The following is a 14,037-nucleotide window of genomic DNA, read 5'->3' as shown; positions in this document are numbered from 1 at the left end:
AGCCATCCATTCCCCCAAAAGCTTACACTGATATATTTAGTCTGAAAAGAACTCAAGGCCGAGCACATGTATCAAATCGGCTAACACCATTTAAATTAAACTAAGAGCATAAGTAAATCGTATGTAACGTCAGGCACTGTTGTGATGGAAATTAGTCTGGAATCCAGAAGGCCACATAGATTTTTAGCTTCTTTCTGGAGTTTCTCTCTAGAACTTGCTTACTGGAAAGGGCATGTAAGGAAATGCTGGGCCAAAGAAGGAAAGAACACTCCTGTGGATAAGTTTGATTAACTAGGGCAGTGCTGTTTCTAGGCACAAGTGACATAAACATACACTTAGGAAACCGCTGCCACTAGGGACCCCCAACCAGGAAGTAAGGGCCTTAACGTACTGTTAGTGAGGATAGTAGAATACACAACGAGCAATTTCAAAATTTGGTAGTGCATCATCAGTTTTCCTCTTGTTATGTCAGGTACTGACAGTCACTCAATTAGTCCATGTCAGCTAACATTTTATAAGTTAGTCTACCCAGCTATCTAAACCTTGTAATAATCATGGCCGAATTACATGCAAGGCACCTGCCCAAGGGCCCTGACCTCCAGGGGGCCCATAATGATTTTGTTAGTTACTCTCACTCAGATATCATATGAACATAACATAAGTCATGGCAAAATGTGTAGAATGGCAGAACATTTACTTTAGAACTGAAAAAATTCCACTCCATCCCATGTCAAAATGTGTTGAACTGCAGGAAATTAGCTAAAAAAAATGCTAGAAACAGCCCTGAACCATGGATCTGAGTCTTAACCATGGTTTATACTCTCAAGGGAAAAAATTTATCTTAATTGTGCACTCAGTCTGAGATTTAACATTGTAACTCCATTGCTTTTCTTTGAAGTTTACTGTGGTATTTGTTCTCCAAACTTTCCCCCAAAGTAATAGCAATGTAATAACACAATAATAGTGTTCATTTGTATTGGACTACTGTGTGGAGTTGGCAAATCTGTCATGGTGACTGCTTCGCAGGGCCACCAACCCATATCTACAGAGGAAAGTCTATTCTATTGAATCCATTGGCTTCTATAGAAGTTATGAGTTGTGCTTGTTTCACCAGCCATCAGTGCTCTGTCTGTGTGTGTCTGAAGTATGCATTATTGTGTCTTGCTGGTGACAAATCCAATTTCCCCCTGTGGGATTAATAAAGTTTATTCAATTCAGGGCTCACCTCTCAGAGCAGGCAGCATTGAGCGATCCTTCCTGTCGTCACATTTGTTACATTCACTGAAGTAGAGCAACAGGAAGACATCCACCAGCACCCAGACCAGCGAAGTGGTCAGCACCACCTTACAGTAGACAAACCGCCGCATCGCCCTCTACGTGACGTGGTGTCGGGGAGGAATCAGCAGGCGGGCCCCTGACAGAGAGCAGGAACTCAAACCAGCGGAGGGGAGATTGAGCGTGGTTCACACAGGGACATCATCCCGCTACATAGAGATGAGAGCAAAACCAAAAAAACATGGTTAGATGGAGAACTTTAACAACCGTACAAAAGTAAACTTCACTTATGGAATGTTAAGATTGAACATTGGGACAATGGCACTGAAGAGAACAAGACTTGTTGAATTTAGTGATTCCACCATACAGCTTCCACCGCTTACTTCCTTTGAACATGTACAGGTAACTGCCAAAATAAAGGAAACACCAACAAAGTGTTTTAATAGGGTGTTGAGCCAGAACAGCTTCAGTGCACATTGGCATATATTCTACAAGTGGCTGGAACTCTATTGGAGGGATGTGGCACCATTCTTCCAGAGAAATTCCATCATTTGGTGTTTTGTTGATGGTTGTAGAAAATGCTGTCTCAGGCACCGCTCCAGAATCTACCATAAATGTTCAGTTGGGCTGAGATCTGGTGACTGAGACAGCCAGGGCATATGGTTTACATCATTTGCTCATCAAACCATTCAGTGACCACTCGTGCCCTGGGGATGGGGGCATTGTTATCCTATGGGGGCATAGCCATGGTAGCCAAAATAATGACCTGTCCAGCATTTTTATACATGACCCTAAGCCTGATGGGATGTTAATTGCTTAATTAACTCAGGAGCCACACCTGTGTGGAAGTGTAATGAGTGCGCTGGGTAGCAAGTTCAGGGAGTGCATAATTTAATGAACAAAACAAGAAACGCAGACAGGAAACAGAAACAATAATGCCTGGGGAAGGTACCAAAGGGAGTGACATATATAGGGAAGGTAATCAGGGAGGTGATGGAGTCCAGGTGAGTCTGAGGCGCAGGTGTGCGCCATAATGAGCAGCCTGGGTGCCTTAGAGGGAGAAGGAGCAGACGTGACAGGAAGCAACTGCTTTCAATATACTTTGTATCCCTCATTTACTCAAGTGTTTCCATTATTTGTGCAGTTACCTGAACATTTTGTATGGAACATAGCTGTTGATGATGACTTGCTATTTTTCCAGTTCAGAGGAAAGCAGCAAGCTAATTCCTCCCTCAGAGTCTGCATATCCTCTCTGGTGTTATTGGCTGCTTTGCCTGGACCAGGCAGATAGATTTCAGTCCAATGAGAATGTTTGTGGGAACAGAAATCTCAATGGAATTAAATGAATGCCTCACTAGTATTCAACATGAAAAACACAATTTCCTCTGGAATATGACTTTCTCTGACTGGAATTATAGGCTTACAGTCAGAGGCAACAAGCTGCATTCAATTCAGCCTGTATGAAACCGTGTGCATGTCAAATGACAAAGGAGCTTCCAGACAAGACAGTTCTATAAGAAGCAGCTGTCAGTCAGAAGACAACAAAATGGAGACATTACTCGTAATATGAACCATTACATAGCTACCTGACAACAACTCCGGCAAGATAGTGATTGATTAGATCACAACTCAAATAGAGCATGCTATATTTTCCTTCTAAAAATGTCAATCTCCAATTTAATGATGTACAGTAAGGCTTGTGTGACTGAAACATTTGCATTATTGTAAAGAAATAATATCTATGATGCCAAAGTCTTACATTTTTATTTTGGTGATGCAAGGAGGCCATAATGACATAGACTATCAAATATTTTGTGTCTTACACACAAAATCTAGTATTACACTGTTCTGTGGTGCATTAAGTTTCTAGAAACTCGATCATCTAACCACGCAAAAATAATACATGTAAACAGAAACCCCCTGTGTGTGTGTGTGTGTGTGTGTGTGTGCGTGTGTGAGAGCATGCGCATGTTTGTGTGTTTTTGCATGTGTATTTGTGCGTGCGTGCATGTCATTGCGTTTTTGTTTACCCGCATTCTCCAATATGCTCAAGGCCACGTGCCAATGGGTGATTCTTGTAACACCCTTCTAGGCTCCTCCCCACGACACCTGACTGATCTCATGTCCGTATCATTCTCCTGCAGCATAGGGCAGTGTAGTAGTGTTGTCTTTGTACTACCAGCATCATCTCTGCTCTCTGTCCATCACAGTAGATGACTAGCCTGCCCTGGGCTAACTGTTGCCTCATTCAAAAACAAGCCATGGTGTCCATACCTACATTATAAAAAAATTTATATTTTTGTTTTTACAGGAACTTACTGGCAGCAGGTTACCTGTAAGTTACCGTAAACAAAAACAAAAGTACAGTATGTTACCGAAAATGTCAAAGTAACTTTTGGTTGAACTGTCATAAGTAGGCCTACAAAGCTTAACCAGATGTGTAGGTTATCTAAGGTTGGACACTACCCCCAAAAGGCTTCGAGAATGACAGTCCAATAAAAGAAAGACTCCCTTGTGTGCAATGTTGTCATCAGTCGCAAAGGACTTTCTCAAACCATACAAATGTATACCCATGTATAGATTTTGGTGATAAGGTATTCAGATCTAAATCTAATCATGTATTTCAAAAACTCCATGACTCTGCTTGATATCCAAGACACCAACACCTAGTAACACTGGGCATGGAACCTTACTTACACTACCTTCACCATATTTAATTTGATGGTAATTTCTGCTAACAAAAAATCTGATCATGTCTGCTGCGTCTCTGCTCGACCATCTGCTTGGTACTGTCGAGTGCTATGTTTGGGTCTGGTGCCACCAACTAGGCTGGAGGTGACACTAGCGGTCCCCTCTGAAGCGGCTGGGTTATTAGTCCAACCATCTGCACAGATTCATATTTCCTGTCTGTTGAGCAGTGCACTGCAACAAGGTCTCTCCTTCATTACTCTCCTTCATCTCCTTTCATTTTTGAAGTGTTCTACTCCGCTAGCCAGCACCTCGCCTAAATAAGTGTGTTTCTTCCCCTCTAGACTCTCCCTTCATTACAGCACACAATTCAGCTGAAACACTTGTCTAAACAACATCAAACATTATTGACCTCACCAGAGCTTTGGTGCTTTACCCACGGGGCCAACAGTGTTACATCAGTTGACAGCTCAGGCACTGTGACAGTTACAGTATCCATAGGCTTCTACTCATCAAGCAAGGCTGCTCAAACAATGGCAATTGACCCTTCGCTAAGCCTTGCCAAAGAATTTTGGGCAACCAATCACAGATCTTGAATGGATAGCAACTGTCATCAAGTCCAAAACCTCTGGCAAGTTTACGTTTGAATCACATCAAATCACTGAGGCATTACAAAATCAAAGAGTTTTCATCCAAAAACTAGTTGTTTAAATGACTAAATAATTGAACAGTGCAACAGGGGTACTTGCTACTGTGATTCCTGAAATGCAGAGCCTGTTGATTTAGTATTTTTAGAATCCAAAAGTATACTTTTGTTACATTGTTTGCTAGCTCAGCTAGTTAGCTAGCTAGTTCTCAGTCTTATTGACCACCCAACATTGCTAACGCTAGCTAGCCAGTTAATATAACTTGTTTTTTCTAAATGTATGTTAGAATGTTATGACAACAACAATCTGCTGTCGACATCAGGATATGATTTAAGAGCACTACTTAGCTCCAAAAGTGGTTAGTAACTTTGGCTGCATGCTGACAGTGCATTCAGAGCCATCCAGTGGCTAGCCACACTACAACCTTCATTTTACCAGGTTCCTGTGTAGCAACTGTAATGACAGTCCACCACAACATACCAGGGGTAGTCTGTGTTTAATTTCATTGTGTATTAAAAACACAGTTTGAGATCATTGTAAGGGGACTTCGCCAGTGGTTAGAAGGGGGAATTGGGCTTCCTGGGAAAATGTTGTCCGAGGTTGCAACAGTAACCAAGGGGGGCGGGGCTTAGCGAAGGGTCAATTAAGGTCTAATGTTCTCTACCATTTCTGACTGGTTTATTCTTAGATCACAAACACAGTTATCTGAAGTACTTGAGTACAATCCAGAAGCCAACTGAACTTCTCTCGTGTACAGGGACCTGATGTCAGCAATTATGACAGAGAGCACTTTGAGTCCAATCATTCTAAATTTTCAGAATATGAGAAATCAGCACAAATCATCCAGCGTTGGGCCTTCAGGATACAGGAAATGATTATCTGGATGGACTATAGGGCTGACACTCTTAAATCTGTCCATTGCTCCAATCCAATGGGTTGCTGTGCTACTAAAGTACATGAGGGAACACTTTAGTGTCATATCTATTGGAAACACTTCTTTAGTGTATGCAGGGCTGCCAAAACCTCATCCTGGAGATCTACTGTCCTGTAGGTTCAGTCAAACCCTAACCCAACATACCTGATTCAACTAGTTAAAGCTGAGATCGGCAAAAGGTGAAACAGCGCCACTGGTCGCCTCAGGTGCATTTGTAATTGTTTTTGTTTTGTTGACTAAACGGAGGTGAGCAGTGTGGTAAAAAATAATTGCAGTATATTTTGCTGTTCTATTGCACGTCTGCATCCTGATCTGGTGAGCATATATATATATATATATATATACACTGAACAAAAATATAAATGCAACATGTGAAGTGTTGGTCCCATGTTTCATGAGCTGAAACAAAATATCCCCGAAATTGTATATACTCACAAAAAGCTTATTTCTCTCAAATTTTGTGCATACATTTGTTTACATCCCTGTTAAGTGAGCATTCCTTCTTTGCCAAGATAATCCATCCACCTGACAGGTGTGCATATCAAGAAGCTAATTAAACATAATGATCATTACAAAGGTGCACCTTGTGCTGGGGTTAATAAAATGTGCAGTTTTGTTACATAACACAATACCATAGATGTCTCAAGTTTTGAGGGAGCATACAATTGGCATGCTGACTGCAGGAATGTCCACCATAGCTGTTGCCAGATAATTTATTGATAATTTCTCTACCATAAGCCGCCTCCAACGTCATTTTAGAGAATTTTGCATTAAGTCCATGTGTAACCACGCCACGTGTAACCATGTCACGTGTAACCACGCCAGCCCAGGACTTCACATCCGGCTTCATCACTTGCGGGACCAGCCACCTGGACAGATGATGAAACTGAGGATTATTTCTGTCTGTAATAAAGCCCTTTTGTGGGGAAAAACTAATTCTGATTCGCTGGGCCTGGTTCCCCAGTGGGTGGGCCTATGCTCTCCCAGGCCCACCCATGGCTGCGCCTCCTGCCCAGTCATGTGAAATCCATAGATTAGGGCCTAATTAATTAATTTCAATTGACTGATTTCCTTATACGAACTGTAACTCAGTAAAACAGTTGAAATTGTAGCGAAAGACATTTATGTAATCTCGCGAGATCAGCATGGTCATACAAGGCTATGCTTTATTAGAGTTGGACTTAAAACCTACAGGACGGTAAACCTCTAGGAAGAGGGTTGGTCAACCCTGGTGTAATGTAAATATAGTACCACTCTATTGATTAAGACCATTATAAAGTGAGAGACAACCCACAGGGTGTGATGTGGTGGAAAGCCAAGGACACACTCCTTTCACTCAGCAACTAACAGATAGAGGCTAGAGGGAACATATTGAGTCTCATCTGTTGTTTTATACATCTGAACTGATCTAAAGACACCATGTCCATAACAAATAGGCTAAGTGAGACGTAACTTGTTGACCTATTTTAGAACCAACCCACTGTAGGCTACTACTCCTTAGGGCTGGCGTTATGGGTGGGCATTAGGAGGCCTGGCCCACCCTACTGTACCTCCTTGCCTGCCCAAATAAAATACGGAAATATTGATAATTTATTTGACAGAGACGGGCGCCGACAGAAAGACGCGTCAATCTCAGATAAAGCATCGGAGCGAGCGAAACAGCGCCCCTCTGTCTCAGTATTTGTAGACCATGTATCTGATGCTGTCTGGACAAAAAGAGTATGGCATGTCATACTTTTTCTGTCCAGACAGCATCAGATACATGGGTTACAGAATATATTATAGTAAGACAGAGGGGCGCTGTTTTGTAAAATCTGTCCAGACTGAGCCCAATGCGTTTCTATGGGCATAAGATGTATGTACACCAGTGGAGGCTGCTGAGGGGAGAATGGCTCATAATAATGGACGGAACGCAGAAAATGGAATGGCATTATATAGGCCTACAGATCTCTGGTTTCAGGCAAAATTATATAATTACTCCTGTCTAAATAAAATAATTAAAAATACTTCACCAGAGAGCATGACTTAGCCATGGAGGATCATTAGCTTCTTATATAGCTGTGGGGCCTCCCGAGTGGCACAGCGGTCTAAGGCACTCGGGAGTCCCATAGGGAGGCACACGATCCGCCCAGCATCGTCTGGGTAAGGGGAGGGTTTGGCCGGGTGGGCTTTACTTGGCTCATTGCGCTCTAGCGACTCCTTGTGGTGGGCTGGGCACCTGCAGGCTGACCTCAGTCGTCAGGTGAATGGTGTTTCCGCAGACAGATTGGTGCGGCTGGCTTCCGGGCTAAGCGGGCGGGTGTTAAGAAGCGCGGTTTGGCAGGTCATGTTTCAGAGAACGCATGACTTGACCTTCACCTATTGGGGAGTTACAAGAGTTCCAGCGATGAGGCAAGTTACAGCGATGAAGCAAGATCAAAATTGGGGAGACATTTTTTTTTAAATACAAATAGATTTTTTTGCTATCTATTGTTTCAAACCACAAGTGCATAGGTCTATACCTATTTGGGAAGCCTTCAATTTGGGCAGTGTGCGTGGCAATATGGCTAGCTGATTATTGAGTTGTCAGTGAAAAACATCTCTAATGTGTGAAGACAATGTGTCTTGAGTTTAATTTTAAATGTTGAGACAAGAAGGAGGGGAGGGTTATGTGGTGAAGATATGGCCTGTCTCTCTCCAGATTGCATGCACTCAGCTCTCCAGAATTGGCTCAGCTGTCTCCTACCAATTCTTGAGCATTCATTGTGTGAATTGTTTGCCCCTTGATTGTTTATTTTTGATCAATTCCCCATTACATATGTCACCAGTAGGCTTACTAAATGTACCATTAATCTCCATCATTTGGTTACACTAATTTATGTTAATACATGTATTAATGACAGTCATTTAATGTTACCATTCTCATTCTCGGAGTGGAAATGTTGTTTGAAGGGTTTATTCATAACCATAATTTACGAGTTTTGATTTGGTTTCTGATTGTCTTAATTAACTCACCACGTCCATAACTAATAAGCTTTGCTTCTCATGAATGTTTTCTTCAACTCACACAGTAAGTCAATGAAGTCTCTTTATATTCATCGTAAAAAAAACAGCTGTCTGTCCCGAGCTCACTGGCGCGGGAAACTCTGAGGGACAAAATATAGGCTGGTTGATACAATGTAGCACTTCACATAGCGATAGCTCAAGAAAAGAGACAGAAAGGGAGGCACACAGGCTGAGTATAGAGATTAATGCGATTGAAAGAACCTTAATTTTCATCCGGATATTTTCTACTGTTTTTATTTGTCTGCTTTAGGCCTGTGTATTTTACTTAGTTACTGCTGTATTGGCCTGGGCTATAGGCTATCTCTGAGTTCCATGCGCTCATTTATTTTGGCGCCAATGGACCAGTGTGTATCAATATGGTAGAGGCTGGTGCTCTTGCATTAGTTGAATTTTAACCTTCAGATTTGTATCATTTTAATTCATATTTTTATGATTAACCACGTGACAATGATTTTGAGAAAGGAAAATGTTATTAATGAAATGAAACTGTTCCACAAAAATGCGCATAACTGGCATGCAGATAGGTATCAATGGTAGGATAAATTGTAAGCTTCCCCAAACTTGAAACTCAAGAACTGCTTTGAGTCTTTACTATAACACCCCCCCACACATAAGAGGTCACTTGAAAAATACATGCCTGCCTATAGAAATCAAATGTCCATCCAACTGATTCGTTCTGGCGCCTGCCCTGCAACTCATTTACTGTTACCAATGCCTCACTGAAGGGTTTGGTTCAATTTTAACACAAGGCAGTCTATTCAGGAAGTAAACTGAAATTCCAATTAAATAATTGAAGGCCATCTACTTTCAAATACTGTTCAATAAGCTCAAAAAGATAAGCGCTGTATGTTCAAGATTTTTCCATTTTCGGGTTTTAAAATTCAAATCACTTATTGAATTGCCTGACTTCGAATTGACCCCAACCCTAAATCACACCTATATCTCTAGAGGTAAATTACTACCAAATTGTATGACTACATTTTATCCATGATATCTGACCTCCACGATAATCCAGTCATTATGATGGATGAGTAGGCTATTGACTTCAAAAAGCTGCAGAAGTAAAGGTGTAGCCTATATCCAGGCTACAACTTTGGCCTGCTTTCTACAGCCAAGACTAAGATATTCTAATTGGAATCCTAGTAACAATGTTACATCAAATGTTGCAAATATGTATTAGTATTCAATCAAACAAGAATACCCACATGTCTTGTAATATCTAATTGACAGTCTAGACTTAATATATAAATGGATCACTGGGCTGTATTCCAAACGAACATTTCTTCTGTAGCCGCCTTATGACATTGTCTGAATGCTGAAAGATGAAAACACGTCATTCATAAAATGTAATTTTGTAGGCTACAGTAAAAATAACAAAACTTCAATACTTACAGAAAATACGTATTCTGTGAATCAATAAATGCAACGATGAAGTCTCTACTGCCAACAACATGTTGCATTGGGTTAACAACACTAATAGCCTAATTCACATAATGTTTGATTGCTTGAAATGGTAGACCTACGATATTATTCTATTTAAATCAAAGAATCAATCCAAAGGTCCCGCAGACAGGAAACCTATATATGAATGAAGAGCATAATTTCACGTCCCTATGATGTTGCTGGTTGGCAACCGTTATTGCGTGATACCTATTAACGTTACTCCTTGTCCCTCTTCAGAATGCACTGCAGTGGTCACGACCCGACCCGTACCGATACATTGTAAACGAGTTCCCTTGCATTCTATTTGATATGCAGCGCAAATGATGTCTTTGGATCCACCTATTCTCTGAAAGAATCATATATAGCCGGGTAACCGCAGACGATCAAGCGATACGTTCTGGTACAATCTAACATGAAAGCAGTACTGGCAAATGTAATTTTTCTCATCCGTGGTTGGCTGTAAGTCTTGTCGATCATAAAGCCCTGATCATAGCACCAAGGGCGTCTGGTAAATGTATTTCTCTCCGTGTCCATCACATGGGAAATAGCCTACGCACAATACTCAAATACTGTACATACACCTTCCTAATTTTGAGTTTAATATGAATGATATGTTGGCTATATGAGAATGTAAGTACTGTAGTTTTTACACAGTTAATTATTTGTAAAAATGTAGGCTGTGTAAATCATGAATAAATAGTTATAACTCGTTGGTTGAAATTGTCTGACTGTAGTTTGGTGCTTCCTGAGTAATGGGTCAATATAGCCTATATGAATAATAATAATAATAATTATATGCCAGTTAAACCTAGATAAATATAACACATTTTGTACATTACAAACCAATATTACCCAGAATAATTAATAATTTCTCATTCTGGCCTTGATTATGATCACAACCAAACTGAATTGATACACAGATAATGTGTTGAGTATGCCAGCTTTGCAACCTAGACTTTCTTGGCACAGCTCTGTTCACAAACAGTGGTGTCACTTTTCTACATCAAATAGTATAAAACACTGCCATCTGCTGATGATTTATCGGTAGTTGCGAACCAGGGATGGCCAGAGGTGTAGCCGTAAAAAATGCCTAATATTGTTCATGTCTATTATCCCAATAATGGAACATTTTGTAATCTTTCAGCTTCTGAAACGCATTACATTTATAAGTATTTTCAAAGTTAGGCATTCATATCAATACAGCAAATGTACAGTAGGCTAGGTCTTAGAGCTATAGTTCTGTCCAAACATTGGGCATAATAATAATTTAAAAGATATGCATAGTTCAGACCAGAATTGTCCCTTTGCCCAAGAACACCAAGGTAACCTGCCTAAATGGCTGCCGACCCGTAGCACTCACGTCTGTAGCCACCATTGTCCCAGAAACCCTAGACCCACTCCAATTTGCATACCGCCCCAACAGATTCACAGATGACACAATCTTTATTGCACTCCACACTGCACTTTCCCACCTGGACAAAAGGAACACCTACTTGAGAATTCTATTCATTGACTACAGCTCAGCGTTCAACACCATAGTGCCGTCAAAGCTCATCACTAAGCTATGGACCCTGGGACTAAACACCTCCCTCTGCAACTGGATCCTGGACTTCCTGACGGACCGCCCCCCAGGTGGTAAGGGTAGGTAACAACACATCTGCTACACTGATCCTCAACACGGGGTCCCCTCAGGGGTGCGTGCTCAGTCCCCTCCTGTACTCCCTGTTCACACATGACTGCATGGCCACGCACGACTCCAACACCATCATTAAGTTTGCTGATGACACAACTGTGGTAGGCCTGATCACCAACAACAATGAGACAGCCTACAGGGAGGAGGTCAGAGACCTGGCAGTGTGGTGCCAGGATAATAACCTCTCCCTCAACGTGATCAAGACAAATGAGATGATCGTGGACTACAGGAAAAGGAGGGCAGAGCGCGCCCCCATTCTCATCGACGGGGCTGTAGTGGGGCAGGTTGAGAGCTTCAAGTTCCTTGGTGTCCACATCACCAGCGAACTATCATGGTCCAAACACACCAAGACAGTCATGAAGAGGGCACGACAAAGCCTATTCCCCCTCAGGAGACTGAAAGGATTTGGCATGGGTCCTCAGAACCTCAAAAAGTTCCACAGCTGCACCATCGTGAGCATCCTGACTGGTTGCATCACCGCCTGCTATGGCAACTGCTCGGCCTCCGGCCACAAGGCACTACAGATGGTAGTACGTACAGCCCAGTACATCACTGGGGCCAAGCTTCCTGCCCTCCAGGACCTCTATACCAGGCGATGTCAGAAGAAGGCCCTAAAAATTGCCAAAGACTCCAGCCACCCTAGACATAGACAGTTCTCTCTGCTACTGCATGGCAAGTGGTACTGGAGCGCCAAGTCTAGGTCCAAAAGGCTTCTTAACAGCTTCTGCCCCCCGTAGGACTCCTGAACAGCTGGTCAGGTGGCTGCCCGGACTATCTGCCCCCCCCCCATTTTTACACTGCTTCTACTCTTTTTATTTTCTATGCGTAGTAACTTTACCTACATGTACGTGTTGCCTCAACTGCCTCGACTGGTCTGTGCCCCCGCACATTGACTCTGTGCCAGTGCCCCCTGTATATGGCCTCTTTACTGTTATTTTATTGTTGCTCTTTAATTATTTGTTATTTTTCTATTTGCTTCTTTTTATTTATTTTTTTACATCAGTTTATTTTAGTAAATACTTTCTTAACACTTATTTTTCTTAAACTGCATTGTTGGTTAAGGGGTTGTAAGTAAGAATTTCACTGCAAGGTCTATACCCCGCTACACCTGTTGTATTCGGTGCATGTGACAAATAACATTTGATCATATGATCGGCTATGAAAAGCCAACTGACATTTACTCCTGAGGTGCTGACTTGCTGCACCCTCGACAACTACTGTGATTATTATTATTTGATCATGCTGGTCATTTATGAACATTTGAACATCTTGGCCATGTTCTGTTATAATCTCCACCTGGCACAGCCAGAAGAGGACTGGCCACCCCTCATAGCCTGGTTCCTCTCTAGGTTTCTTCCTAGGTTCTGGCCTTTCTCGGGAGTTTTTCCTAGCCACCGTGCTTCTACACCTGCATTGCTTGCTGTTTGGGGTTTTAGGCTGGGTTTCTGTACAGCACTTTGAGATATCAGCAGATGTAAGAAGGGGTATATAAATACATTTGATTTGATTGATTTGATTTTGAATTGATGCGTTTGGATGTAATTGGAAAACGAAAATGTAATCCTTAAATGATTTATAAATAAATGATTTACATTTAATTCATTAATGTTAGATATCCTACATGACATCCACTAGATGTCAATAAAAGTATTGATTATAATGTGCACTTGATTTAGCTTGCCAGAAGTGCAGGGACGACAGAGTTTGGCCTTCACGTCCATTAGGACCAATGGAATGATTCCGAAATAAAAGCAACAACCCTGACTACCCGACGCGTCATGCGAACTAGTTTAAGCACATTGTACCCACATCTGAAATTAGAGTTTAAGAATGCGGGTTCGACAGTGGTAAAGACTGTGATAGTAGGCTACAATAAATATTTGCTCAACTACATTATACAAAATCATAGCGCTATTGGAAATGTAATCCAATGTTTCACGTTTTCACCGAATTGCATGTCTTTTTCCCATTAATGGAATGGATGGAATGGGCAGTCGCATGGGCTCCCGAGTGCCGCAGTGGTGTAAGGCACTGCATCTCAGTGGTGTCACTACAGTCCCTGGTTCGAATCCAGGCTGTATCACATCCAGCCGTGATTGTGCGGCCCACAATTGGCCCAGCGTCGTCCGGGATAGGCCCTCATTGTAAATAAGAATTTGTTCTTAACTGACTTGCCTAGTTAATTTTTTTTTTTTAATAAATGGTTTTCAGTCATACAATTACGCATGATTCATGCTCATGGCGGCGCTATTGCTGTATGCTCTTGGAAAACAGCAGTCTCCTGTGCTTTCTGAAATGGTTTCACCCAACCA

The 14,037-nt window shown here is 41.8% G+C and overlaps 1 protein-coding gene across 2 annotated transcripts in view; it reads right to left on the bottom strand.

The window, feature by feature from the left end:
- The window catches only part of LOC139538424 (polypeptide N-acetylgalactosaminyltransferase 13-like), an 81,867-nt gene extending 71,416 nt beyond the window's left edge, over window positions 1–10,451 (bottom strand). For both annotated transcript variants that reach the window (XM_071340430.1, XM_071340429.1), the window contains exons 1-2: window positions 9,982–10,451; window positions 1,226–1,484 (exon numbers count right to left, since the gene is read on the bottom strand). In XM_071340430.1, coding sequence (XP_071196531.1) covers window positions 1,226–1,367 — 142 coding nt within the window. In that variant the 5' untranslated portion in view covers window positions 1,368–1,484; window positions 9,982–10,451. The remainder of the gene's footprint in view (window positions 1–1,225; window positions 1,485–9,981) is intronic.
- Between the last annotated feature and the right edge of the window lie 3,586 nt (window positions 10,452–14,037).

This window comes from Salvelinus alpinus, chromosome 14 (assembly GCF_045679555.1).
Source record: "Salvelinus alpinus chromosome 14, SLU_Salpinus.1, whole genome shotgun sequence".
Lineage (NCBI taxonomy): Eukaryota > Metazoa > Chordata > Actinopteri > Salmoniformes > Salmonidae > Salvelinus > Salvelinus alpinus.
This window is presented reverse-complemented; position numbering and strand designations above follow the sequence as displayed.